The 13479-nt window shown below is 42.5% G+C and overlaps 1 protein-coding gene across 1 annotated transcript in view; it reads left to right on the forward strand.

Annotated features, from left to right (window-relative positions):
- The window catches only part of LOC124722396 (lisH domain-containing protein ARMC9-like), a 209806-nt gene that overhangs the window by 100046 nt on the left and 96281 nt on the right, over window positions 1-13479 (forward strand). The window contains exons 11-13 of the mRNA XM_047247567.1: window positions 3613-3835; window positions 5335-5442; window positions 13175-13285. Of these exons, the coding sequence (XP_047103523.1) occupies window positions 3613-3835; window positions 5335-5442; window positions 13175-13285 (442 nt within the window). The remainder of the gene's footprint in view (window positions 1-3612; window positions 3836-5334; window positions 5443-13174; window positions 13286-13479) is intronic.

The following is a 13479-nucleotide window of genomic DNA, read 5'->3' on the forward strand; positions in this document are numbered from 1 at the left end:
GCAATGGCAAGGAAAGCGTTTCTCAAGAAGAGAAATTTGTTAACATCGAGTATAGATTTAAGTGTCAGGAAGTCGTTTCTGAAAGTATTTGTATGGAGTGTAGCCATGTATGGAAGTGAAACATGGACGATAACTAGTTTGGACAAGAAGAGAATAGAAGCTTTTGAAATGTGGTGCTACAGAAGAATGCTGAAGATTAGATGGGTAGATCACATAACTAATGAGGAGGTATTGAATAGGATTGGGGAGAAGAGAAGTTTGTGGCACAACTTGACTAGAAGAAGGGATCGGTTGGTAGGACATGTTTTGAGGCATCAAGGGATCACAAATTTAGCATTGGAGGGCAGCGTGGAGGGTAAAAATCGTAGAGGGAGACCAAGGGATGAGTACACTAAGCAGATTCAGAAGGATGTAGGTTGCAGTAGGTACTGGGAGATGAAGAAGCTTGCACAGGATAGAGTAGCATGGAGAGCTGCATCAAATCAGTCTCAGGACTGAAGACCACAACTACAACAACAACAATTGATTTGCCAAAAAAATTATGTTTACTATGTGAAAAAGCATTGGAGACCTTAATTAATGGACAACACTCATACCAATTTCACAAACTTTTGGTAAATTGAACTTCAAATGATGAACTACTAAATTTGAGGCAACCAAATTGACAACACAACAAGCATGAACATGCTACCCCAACAAAACAAACTAGTACAAAGCAAAATCCATTTGGTTGAAACCTCATGAACAATCAACAAAAAAAGATACCCTGGTCCAGTTAAATGAACTAACACACATCAAGAACCTGTAAAAAAAAAAAACCAAAAAAAAACCATGAAGAACATACTTAGTGTCATTTTATTATGGCAGATGTGAGACAATTACTGCAAAATCATATGAATCCATTACCATTTTAATATCCTTTAGCCGAGTGGTGCGACTGACAGTATTGAGATAGACACTTTGCAATAACAACTATTTATTAACATGTTAAATTATGTACAACTTCTGAGAATGAATGTCCACACAATTTGATAACAGAAATGTCGATACTCAACAGTGGCAACAGGTGCACATTTCAATAAAGTCCATGAACACTGATGTGGTGAGAACCAGGGAGGATAAGTAACAACTCAGTGTCACAAGGCAGAGAGCTCGTAGGCAGTCCACTGATGACCAGCAAGATGCTGTAACAACCCAGTCCCATGAGGTGATCAACTAATGGACAGTCACATTCAGGTACTGTGAAGCAGCACCATTGAGAGCAGCTGACAGAAACGCACCATTATACGGGTCTCACAGTGAGGGCAAGACGGCACCTTTGAAGGCAGCAGCAGTGGCAGTGGCAGGCATTGGAGACTCATTGTGGCTGTTGGTCAGTCAGAGTCCAGAGCATAACAGGCTCTCAATGGGTGGAGTGATGACCTGAGTAGGCATCTGCAGAAGATTACCTGCATGGTGTCACTTGAACATGTGACTGCATGCCTGCGACTGCAGCACTGTGTACTGTGACCTGCACACTCCATAGTAGTGTGGCTTGCACCCTCAAACACTGTGGCAGCTGCAGGAGGCTTGACAGTAAACAACTCAGTAACTCTTCTATTGACAAACATCCTCTGAGGTGATGTAGGGGCCATACCTGGCCTGCAAAGCACATCCACAAGTGTGGTGGCTGAATATGTAGGGGTGCAGCCCAGCATATACCACAGCCACCAATGCTAGGCCTCTGAGAAGTGAGTCATTGTTAGGAGTGCTTACCAGGTAGTTATGCCGACCACTCTGCGGCCCCTCAATTGGTGTACACTGCTGACCAGCACCAATGCTGCCAATTCTGGACAGACCTTTACATCTGTGTGGAACTGACTTGCAGACTGGTGCTTCTTTCTACTCCTCACTGTGTTAGGGTATCATCACATACTTTCCACAGAATTAGTAGTGTTTCTCTTCCTGTAACTTACATCAGAGCTGCGCCATAACCTGTAGTGTTATTTCTTCTTGTAATTATATCTAGACTAAACAAATTATTATTTTCAGTCTATCTGACTGCTGTTAATTCTGTGTGCACTTTGACCACTCGCACACACAGATACTGTATTTGCAGTGAGGATAGTTATGCCTCTAAAGCATTCTCTTCCCATTTGCCATTGGGCTGTCCCCTTCAGCTCCACCTGATGCTGCTTTCTGCCGCTTTCACAAATTGCATGTTTCAGCCATGACAGGCCTTTCCCTAGGGTGGCACTGCTTCAGACAGTGGTTTAGCGACAAGGTTCAAGCTCTTCTTGGCAATGTCCAATTTCTGTCATTGCTCTCCATGTTTTGCAATGCTGTTTCCACATTGCTCTGTTCTATTTCATCATTGGTACCAAGTTACTTATTTTCTTTGCACTGTTCCCATCCCTATAACAGATAGATGATCAGTCTGCCCGTTGCTGCTTTCTGTCACATTAGCGCATTGGAGCCATGGCAGGTCACCTTTTTGTGGGTGGCGTGGTTTCTGATGACCACCACCCTTCTCTCCACCCATCCTCCTCCCCCTTCCCCTCCACCCCTCCTGGCCCTTACCCCCATCTTCTCATTATCTTGGCAAATAAGGAGAGATGCAGTGTCTGCACTGCACCTACATCCTGACTGGACAGTAACCACAGCACACCCATGTGTGTGGGTGGCCTAGCCTGAGGCATCATCAGCTCCTGCATAGACATCTGCAGGAACAGTTCCAGGTAACAAGCCAGTGGAACAGCAAAAAATTCAACATGGCTAGTTATCACCAAGATCTCAGGACGCGACCACTGCAGGTACTACTTTCACCATCTGGTGATGTTGCAATTGATGACAGGAGGCACAGCCAGTGCGGGATTATCTCCCTTCACAACTCACGTGCCTGGAAATAGTGTATCTCCGCCTCAGCAATACTTAGGCCAGTACACGGCCTCCGAGAAGTCAGTTAGTATTGGGAATACACGCTGTGTGATTACTCAGACTGCTCCACGGTCCCTCAGTCTGTACACACTCCTAACATGCACCAATGCCACCTATCCTGGACAAACGTTTACATCCATGCGGACCCGACATGCAGACCTAGGCTTCTTGCCACTCCTCACTACTCCTCAACATGCACCTTTCATAGAGTTATTTGATAATGTTCTCTCTTCCTGTAACTTACATCAGAGCTATTCCATAATCTGTAGTGTTATCTCATCTTGTAATTACATCCAGAATAAACAAGTTATTATTTACAGTCTACTCGACTGCTGTTATTCCTGTGTACACCTTGACCACTCATAGACACAGATACTGCAGTTATTATGATATCCATTCAATTAATATAATCATGCAATCAGTTTGATAGAGGAAGCACTAGAACTCACTATACTAAAATTTTGTTAGCAGTACCTGCTTGCCTCATATCATTTTCTAAAGTTATATGTTTGTTGTCCTTCACTTTATAGTATTTTCTTTCTCCTCATACAAGAGCTTTCACAGTTTAGTTTGGTAGCAGATTTCGTTTTTTTTCTTTATTATTTTAATTTTTTAAAATTGGAGTATTGATAGTGGAGTAGTGAGTACACAGAAATAGGAGATTTAATGAAAGCATTTGATGTTCTGTATTTCTAGACGAGAACAAAGAATATTCATGACTGATGGGGGTCTAGTGGAGTGGCTGGTGCAAAGACTGGAAGCAACTCAGCATACACAAATGCGATCCTATGCTCTTGAGTATACCATGGCGCTGTTCATGAATCTGTGCCTTCACCGACAAGCCAGAGAGCGTTGTGTGCCATTTGCGAGGCCATTGGTTGAAATACTTGCATCCTATCTTGGCAATAGCTTGCTTAAGGTATAGTAATGTAAGAATCATTATGTATTTATAACAGATCATGTGCTGTTGACCACACTGAACAACTCCATTTATGATTAAAGTATTTAATAATAGTAAAATGATATCCAATCATCATATTGTTATTACTTTTTCAGTGTCCAGTGTGTATCTGAGCTAATTCTCCATTCACATACTTGTTTTTATGGCATGTATGCTTTAGTAGTGCCACTAAAAACTGGAATGTATTCTTCGAGAATGTTTTCTACCTGTGAAACACATTGGGCATAATAAATGTTGTTGCAAATACAATTAGGTTGTTGGTAGTCATGACATGCCCACACAAACTAAAATGGTGAATAATAATAAAAGTTTGATATTTTATTGTGAATATCACTAGATAATAATACAACAGTAGTCTGCAAAATATTGAAAGAGAAATATAATGTAAGCGTGTGAGATATTTGATACAACTTAAGAAGCAATAGTTTAAATGAATGGATTTTGTCGCACTGTTGAACTACCCAGTGCATTTATAAAATACTGTATCAGTTAGTGCTGACTGCTGTATCAGTTAGTGCTGAATGAATGTGACAACTTAATTTTTTGCCAGACCATGGTTTGAACCAGGACCTAGGTCTGTTTCACTCTAGTGCCCAGTTTCAAATTGTCACAGTCAACACAGCATTGTTCTGCATGGACACAGAGAATGCATTTTGAGTACCTGTCAGTGGTTTCATGACTTGCATTTGTGTATGTCATTGACAACCTATAACCTTAACATGAGCAACAACAGTGACACAGTTCAAGGCAATGGCTTCAAATATCTGTGCATTACATTGAAATGCTTCGGTAGTTCTTTTTTTTTTTTTGGTGGTAACACTTTCATGATTCATAACCACAGTCAAATAAATTGCCTTGAACTTTTGTTTCAGCCCCCACTAATCATATTAAAATGACATGACAATTGTAATTCTGCAGAAACAATACTTTGGTTTGCTAAGTTAAGGAAAACAACTGCCATAAAATAGGCATTGTTTTGAAATTTTTGGTTTCCATGTAATTGTTTTTGTGACTGTGGTTAGTTTTTTTCCAATATTTTTAAAATTAAAATATGTGGCAACTTTTAATAACTTTTAATTAGAATTACTCAGCTAACTCTGAACAAAATTTTAGTCTGTTGCTTATTTAGAATAGAGCATCCCTATTTTGAAGTATGTAGTGTTTTCCATATCTTTTAATGGATATGCAAAATAAAATTAATCACGTTATTTGACACTTAGTTTTTCACCTATTTTGCTGCCCAGTTAATATGAAAATTGAAACCTTTTTTACTGCAAAACGTGCTTATTTCTTAGATTTATTGTTGTTGGTCATCTCTTTCTGTAGTTACTTGTATGAACCTCACTTCTTTCTGTTAGTGTGCTGCAGAAGAGTTACATGATTAACTCTTTATAGGATATTAATATGCTGTGATACAATATGTTGCACATGTTGTAATGACATCCTTTAACTGATAGCCTACACCCTACGTGACTGGGACACTATACAGTTTACTGGCAAACCACCAGATTAACCAAGAAGCCAAGAGAAGTGGACTTTGTGACATTTTGGAGCATTTACAGAAGGTACTGTTGCACTGTTATTTCCAAACTTTCATTTGAAATACAAATTTAACCTTAGGAAAAAAAGTAAAATTATGCCCCAAACAAATAAAAACACAAATGTGTTGCTTTGATTTTTGTCAGAGGTTAGTTTGTGGCTGTCTAGTATGATAACTAACTAACTCTGTCTGAACAGGCCTTGGAAGGCCCAATGATACCGACCAGCTGCCATGTCATCCTCAGCCCACAGGTGTAACTGGATGCGGATATTGTGGGGCATGTGGTCAGCACACCGCTCTCCCCACCATATGTTAGTTTATGAGACCCTAGCCTTTACTTCTCATTCAAGTAGCTCCTCAGTTTGCCTCGTAAGGGCTGAGTGCACCCCGCTTGCCAACAGCACTCAGCAGACTGGATGGTCACCCATCCAAGTGCTAGCCCAGCCCGACAGTACTTAACGCTGGTGATCTGACAGGAACCGGTGTTACCACTGCAGCAAGGCTGTTGGTTGTCTAGTACACACACCAAAAAAAGTTTTGTATCACCTTTGTTCTGAGAGTTCCAGAACCTGCACAGAAAATTGGAATAGAGATCAACATAAACATCATTTCCGCCCTTTTTATTGCTCATGAGAAGCACACATTTCACATTGTACCACCATACAGCGAGACCTTCAGAGGTGAAGGTCCAGATTGCTGTACACACTGGTACCTCTAATACCCAGTAGCATGTCCTGTTGCATTGATGAATGCCTGATTCGTGGTAGCATACTATCCACAAGTTCATCAAGGCAATGTTGGTCCAGATTGTCCCACTCCTCAACGGCGCTTCAGCATAGATCCCTCAGAGAGGCTGGGGGGGGGGGGGGGGGGGGTCACATCGCCCATAAACAGCCCTTTTCAATTTATCCCAGGCATGTTCGATAGGTTTTATGTCTGGAGAACATGCTGGCCACTCTAGTTGAACGATGTCATTATCCTGAAGGAAATCATTCGCAAGATGTGCACAATGGGAGTGTGAATTGTCATCCATGAAGAAGAATGCCTCACCAATATGCTGCTGATATGGTTGCATTATCAGTTAGAGGATGGAACTGTGGTACTGACCATCTAGGTATGTTTGAACTACAGACAACACGAGCTGTGTACCTCCTTCCTGGTGGAATGACTGGAACTGATCGGCTGTCGGACCCCTTCTGTCTAATAGGTGCTGCTCATGCATGGTTGTTTACATCTTTGGGTGGGTTTAGTGACATCTCTGAACAGTCAAAGGGACTGTGTCTGTGATACAATATTCACGGTCAAAGTCTATCTTTAGGAGTTCTGGGAACTGGGGTGATGCAAAACTTTTTTGGATGTGTGTATAATACTGATTAAAAACTGCACAATATTTATCAAAACATAATGTAATTTTTTTTTACCAAGATGATGATCTGCTAAATTGCTGTGTTGCACAATTCTGGCAGATTATATTACATGAGATACTCTAGATCTATTTTCTATAGATCCTCTCATACGCAAGCATTGTTCTGATTATTGTTTGAATTAATCTGGGACCAACTAGTTTGAAATATAATATTCCCAATAATTTTATAGCTAAAATCTTAAAAGTGATCAGTGATTAGTTTAGATAATCAGTCATGACTTTTAATATCTTGATCACAATATTTATTTTAATGTCTTGATCACAATATCTATGATGATGAAGACATTATAATTAATTTGTGCCTGAGAGCATTTTCATTTGATTGAGTTATGATTTATTGTCAATACATTCAAGTTACAAGAGATGCATGCAATCTTTGTAATCTGATTGAAGAGAAGTTTGTAAATAATTAATCAGAGTAATTGATCCCTCTCCTTTTGTTTTATATTAACACATGAAATTCTAGTCTGTATGTAATAAGCTTGTCGAGTATCTCAATGCAGAACTGAGCAAAACATGTTACCTTCTTTGCTCATTAAAATCATGCTGTAGTGAGAAAACAGTAATGAATGCATATCATGTCTACTTTCATTCTCATCTTAGATGTGGGGTCACCTTCTGGGGAAACTCAAAAACAGCTAATAGCACTTTTAAAATACAAAAAAGGGCCATTACAATCTTGTTTGGCTGCAAGCCTAGAGACTCTTGTCAACCTCTGTTTAAGAAATCTGGTATTCCTCCATTACCATGTGTATACATAATGGAAACCCTTTTATTCTTTAAAATAAATATAATAGGTAAAGACTGCAGACTGCAAAAAAAACTTTGATTTACATGATCACTTTACCAGACAAAACAGTAACTTTGTTGTGGCTCACCGATCTTTCAAAGTGCCGCCGCGCAGTTATGTGCCTCCTCTACATGCGGCGCTGTCTGCCAGCCATGCAGCAGCAGTGCCACCTAAGCGGCCAGCCAGCCAGCGGCCACTAGACTTGGACTCAGTCATGATTTGACTGTTTAAGTGTACACACGTCTTACTCTGTTTACTTGATCTGTGACTTTCATGTTGCATCTTCCTTGAAATATATTTGTTCAACTTGAAGTTATAACAGTTGGCGACGAGGATGGGATTTTTCTTTTCCATTGTTGACCCACATGTTTCCGTGGCTACTTTAGAGCAACTATTGCAAGGTCTCATAGAACAGCAAACGCTTCTCACAAATGCGATTCATGATGTCGTCGCTCCATCAAATGCGGGGCATCTCTTGTTGTTGTCTTTACCTCCTTTTCCTCCGTACGACGAGATGGCGAAAGACTGTTCTGATTACGAAAAATGTCTACGACAGCACTTCTTGACATTTCATGTCACGGGCAAACAAACATGTAAGTCTCTGTTCCTTTCATGGATTCCACCTCAAATGTATCGGTTGTTGTCACAATTGGATCCTTTGAAAGATCCTGCGTCTTTGTCCTTTGCTGAAATATGCTCACTTCTGTCCGTCTATTTTCAAAAGCAAACGCATGTGGTAGCCTCTCGTGTTGCCTTTTATCATTGTCAAAAACAACCAAATCAATCATATCGCGCTTGGGCTGCTGAACTTCACGGTTTCAGTAGAAAGTGTCAATTTGTTACTAAAGTTGACAAAGAATCCTACGCCGATTCCATGGTATGGGATGCTATTATCCAATCGGCGCCCGACAAAGAAGTTAGGCAATGTGCCCTTCAGTTGGTAAATCTGACTCTAGATGAAGTCCTATCCATCGCTCAGTCTTTTGAAATTTCTTGCACCGCTGGAGCTCAAATAGAGGCATGGGGCGACGGCAGGGAAATACAACCTCTGTGCGATGTTGACGAAGCGTGTGGCATGTCCCCGCCGCCCGACGTGGCCGCAGTACGCTCCCAAGCACAGCCTCGGCCTAACCGTAAACAAACCTCTAAGATACTGCAGCAAAGCCCACGGAAACTTCCTTCATGTTCGCGGTGTTTTACGAAACATTCACAAGAAGATTGTCCACAATGTTGCGCCGTGTGTCACAAATGCAAAAAAAAGGGTCATGTGTCATCCGTTTGCAAATCAGACCGCATACATGATGTTCATGAACATGACGCTGATTCTGATTCTGTGTTGTCTGTCAATTGTACTTCTTCCCTTTCAGGGAAGTTATTCCTCAGGGTCCAAATACTTGGTTGAGATGTTCGCATGCAGGTGGATACTGGTTCTGCTGCCACTATCATCAGTTCTCAGACGTATCTTCAGTTGGGTTCTCCAAACCTATCACCTGTCACTAGGCAATTACAGATGTACAATAAACAGAAGATTTCTCTCTTGGGACAATTTGATGCTGAGGTATCTCAGAAATCCGTCGTTCGCACTGTTCCCATATTTGTGGTCGACCATAGTAATGCGGAAAATCTTTTTGGTTTCGATCCCTTTCGTGTTTTTGGGTTCTCCATAGATGACTCTGTCAATATCGTCTCTGATGCTATTCCTTATGCCCAATTGGATTCCTTGTCGATGACATTTTTGTCCCTTTTTTCTCCTGGGTTAGGCTGTGCAAATGACTTTGAAGCTCATATCACACTCAAACCCACTGCTCGGCCTAAGTTTTTTCGGGCTCGGCCCATTCCTGTGGCCCTTTGTGATCAGGTCAAATGGGAGCTGGATCATCTCACTGCTTCAGGGGTCTTGCTTCCTGTCACTTCCAGTGAGTGGTCCTCTCCTGTCATCGTCGTTGCTAAGCCAAATGGTGATATTCGTCTCTGTGGCAATTTCAAAGCCATTGTAAATGCTGAATGCCATATCGACACTTACCCTATGCCCCAACCTGAAGAATTGTTCACTAAATTTGCTGGAGGCCAGTATTTTTCTAAACTTGACCTGTCAGAAGCTTATCATCAACTTCCTCTCGACGCTGCTTCCCGGCAGTTTCTGGTCCTTAACATGCCTTTTGGCCTCTATCAATACCAACGATTGCCATTCAGGGTTGCCAGCGCCCCTGCTCTCTTTCAGCGATTCTTGGAACAATTATTGCTCACTGTCCCTGGGTGAACAAATTACCAGGACAACATTGTTGTCACTGGCTCCACCACTGACAAACATCTTCAAAATCTCTGCACACTTTTTCATGTCTTACAGACTGCCGGTCTTAAGTGTAATCTTCAGAAATCAAAATTTTTTCAGGCATCTATCACATACTTGGGGTTTCAACTCTCTCGGGATGGTATTCGTCCACTTCAGCAAACTGTCGCTGCAGTCGATGCCTTTCCTTGCCCTACATCTGTTAAGGAACTGCAGGCCTTCTTGGGGAAAATAGCATACTATCACAAGTTTTTATCATCTGCTGCTTCGGTGGCTCAGCCATTGCATCACCTGTTGCATAAAAACGTGCCTTTTCACTGGTCCGCGTCATGCGATGCGGCTTTCCTGAAATTGAAGACTATGCTGAAACAGGCCCCGTGCCTGGTTACTTATTGACCTGGCCAAAATCTTGTTCTAGTCACGGATGCCTCTCAATATGGGGTCAGTGCAGTCGTTGCGCACCATTTTTCTGATGGTTCGGAACAACCCATTGCTTATGCCTCCAAAACCCTCACGGATGCCCAACAAAAGTATTCTCAAACTGAAAAAGAAGCTTTGGCCCTTATTTATGCTCTTCATAAGTTTGGCGTTTCTCTCTTTGGATCCAAATTTCATCTTGTTACAGATCGCAAACCACTTGTTTCCTTGTTTCATCCATCAACGTGACTTCCTGACAAGGCTGCACACTGCCTCCAGCGTTGGGCTCTTTACTTATCTCGTTTCAGTTATGAGATTCATTTCCGGCTGACGGCTCAACATGTGAATGCTGATCCACTGTCTCGCCTTCCCATGGGTCCTGATCTGGCATTCGATAGGGATGAACTTTTGTGTTTCCACCTGGATGTTGCCGAGCAGCGGGTTGTGGACAGGTTCCCCATCACCAGGGACCGGCTGGCGGCTGCTACAGGCTCTGACTCTACCCTCTCCCGGGTTTTACGCTGTATTCAGAAGGGTTGGCCAGATCGTCCGTCCACTAAGACTTCTGATCCATTGCGGAACTACTACACTTTGCATTACCGACTCACCGCTAGGGATGGTGTTATCCTCCTTTCCACCGAAAATGCTTCGCCGCGTGTTGTGGTACCTGCATCTTTGCGTGTTTCGGTCTTGTGCCTCCTTCACCAAGGGCACTGGGGTGTCTCTCGCAGAAAATCTCTGGCTCGCTGTCATGTGTACTGGCCCGGCATCGACTCTGAAATCGCACACATGGTCGCTGCCTGCGGCCCTTGTGCGTCACAGGCTGTCGCCCCGAAGTCATCTTTGTCACCGTGGCCTTCACCTGAGAAGCTCTGGGAGTGTATTCATGCTGACTTCACAGGATCTTTTTTAGGCACTTATTGACTTCTTGTTATTGATGCCTACTCTAACTTTCCTTTCATTGTCCGTTTCACATCGCCTACCTCCACGGCAACCACCAATGCTCTAGCTCGCATTTTCTCTTTGGAAGGCCTTCCCTCTACTCTTGTTACTGATAATGGTCTCCAATTTTCCTCTTCCGATTTTGCGGATTTTTGTGCCTGTCACGGCGTCATGCATGTCACGGCCCCTCCATTCCATCCACAGTCAAACGGTGAGGCTGAATGACTGGTCCGCACATTTAAAGCTCAGATGAGGAAACTCCTGACTTCTTCTGCTGCTGATGATGCGCTTCTCCAATTTCTGGCTTCTTACCGTTTCACCTCCATGGGTGACCACAGACTGGCTGAGCTCTTACATGGCCAACAGCCCCGCATGCTACTTCATCTTCCACGGCCCTCCATCTCACGGCTGTGGGTGCCTTCGTTTGGCCAGTTGACTGCCGACGACCTTGTATGGGTACGGGGATATGGCAGGTGGCCAAAATGGAGTCCTGGCCGCATCTTATGACACCGTGGCCAATGCCTGTATGAAATCCAGACGGACACGGGTGTTGCAGTGCATCATTCGGACCAGCTTCGGCCTCGTGTGCTGGCAACGCCTCTTCCGGATGCTGCTACACCACCTTGAGCTCTACCTGATGCTCGCGATACTGGAATCTCTCATTACTCACAACGCAGTCCTCTCACCGTCATATCGGTGCCAGCACAAGAACTGACGCCACCAGGAGATGTGCCCATTCAGGAACCAGATGACCATCGTCTGTCGGAGCAACTCTACTCGCCTCCTTCTCCTATGGACGCAGACACATCGCCCATGTCTCCTGTTATAACAACTGGACTTGCCGCAATGGGCAGATTGGTGCACAGAGCCCCAGCAGATATGACCCCCACGTCTCCTGTCATCTCGACCCGTTATCATCGGGGACACTTCCGTCGGTACGGGAGGCCTCCTCCTCGAGACTTTACAGCCAGTCAAACAACACCTATGGACGTTAGCAATCTACAGGCCTCCTCCATCAAGACCTGTGCAAAAACTTCAAAGGGGGGAAAAGTGTTGTAACTCGCCGATCTTTCAAAGTGCCGCTGCGCAGTTGCACGCGTCCTCTACATGCGGCGCTCTCTGCCAGCCATGCAGCAGCAGCACCACCTACGCGGCCAGCCAGCCAGCAGCCGCTAGACTTGGACTCAGTTATGATTTGACTGTTAATGTGTACACACGTCTTACTCTGTTTACTTGATCTGTGATTTTCATGTATTGCGTCTTCCTTGAAATATATTTGTTCAACTTGAAGTTATAACAAACATATAACTCAAATCAGCACAGCTCTGTGCCAAGAAGGTACTTTTCACATGGGAGTTAAGCTTTATAACAAACTACCTGAAAGCATAAAAGCTATTACTGAGATCAGTACCTTTGGGAAATCTCTAAAGTCATATTTACAGCATCACTGATTTTACACCATTGAAGAATATTTAAATTTGTGTAGTGTGTTATATAAATACTTATGTACAAAGTGTTTTTTGGCAACCTTAAATACGTATGCCTAGAAATGACTTTCAGCTGTATATTTATAACTTGACTTATCCAATGTCTTATGCATAAGCTGCTTTGTAGACAACAGGACCAATAAATACAACAACAACAACAACAACAACAAGAATATAGTGTTTTGTTGCACATTTGTAAGAAATTTTAGCCATCTGGCACAACCAGTTCCAAGTGCTTAGTCATAGTCCTTTTGAAGTAGGGAACATTTTCTCTGGTTCTTATTTAAAAATAAACATATAAAATTGTGCTGTTGATCATTTTTTGTTTTGAAACCACAAACATTACTCTGTTCCTTTAGCAAATAAAATTTTAGCACTTCAATTTATTTATTCATTTATTTGTAGCAAAGCACAGGAGAAGTGCAACATCAGTTGGAATGCCTTCTCAAACGTCACAAGGCCCTCCTGCCTGACCAATATACATCTAGTGAAGAGGAGATCACCGATGATGACACAGTAATGCATTTCTTATGCTTTTTATATGAAACAACATATGGCTATTAATTCACAGAAGTCAATTAATGTTGTGTATTTCAAGACTGTACTTATTTTTATTTATCTATCAAGAGAATTATGTGTTTTCTAAACTCAAAAAGGGCTGGTAGAAGGACAGAGTTACAGATAAGTGCAAAACATAATGAGGAGAATAA

Source organism: Schistocerca piceifrons, chromosome X (assembly GCF_021461385.2).
Source record: "Schistocerca piceifrons isolate TAMUIC-IGC-003096 chromosome X, iqSchPice1.1, whole genome shotgun sequence".
NCBI classification, from domain to species: domain Eukaryota; kingdom Metazoa; phylum Arthropoda; class Insecta; order Orthoptera; family Acrididae; genus Schistocerca; species Schistocerca piceifrons.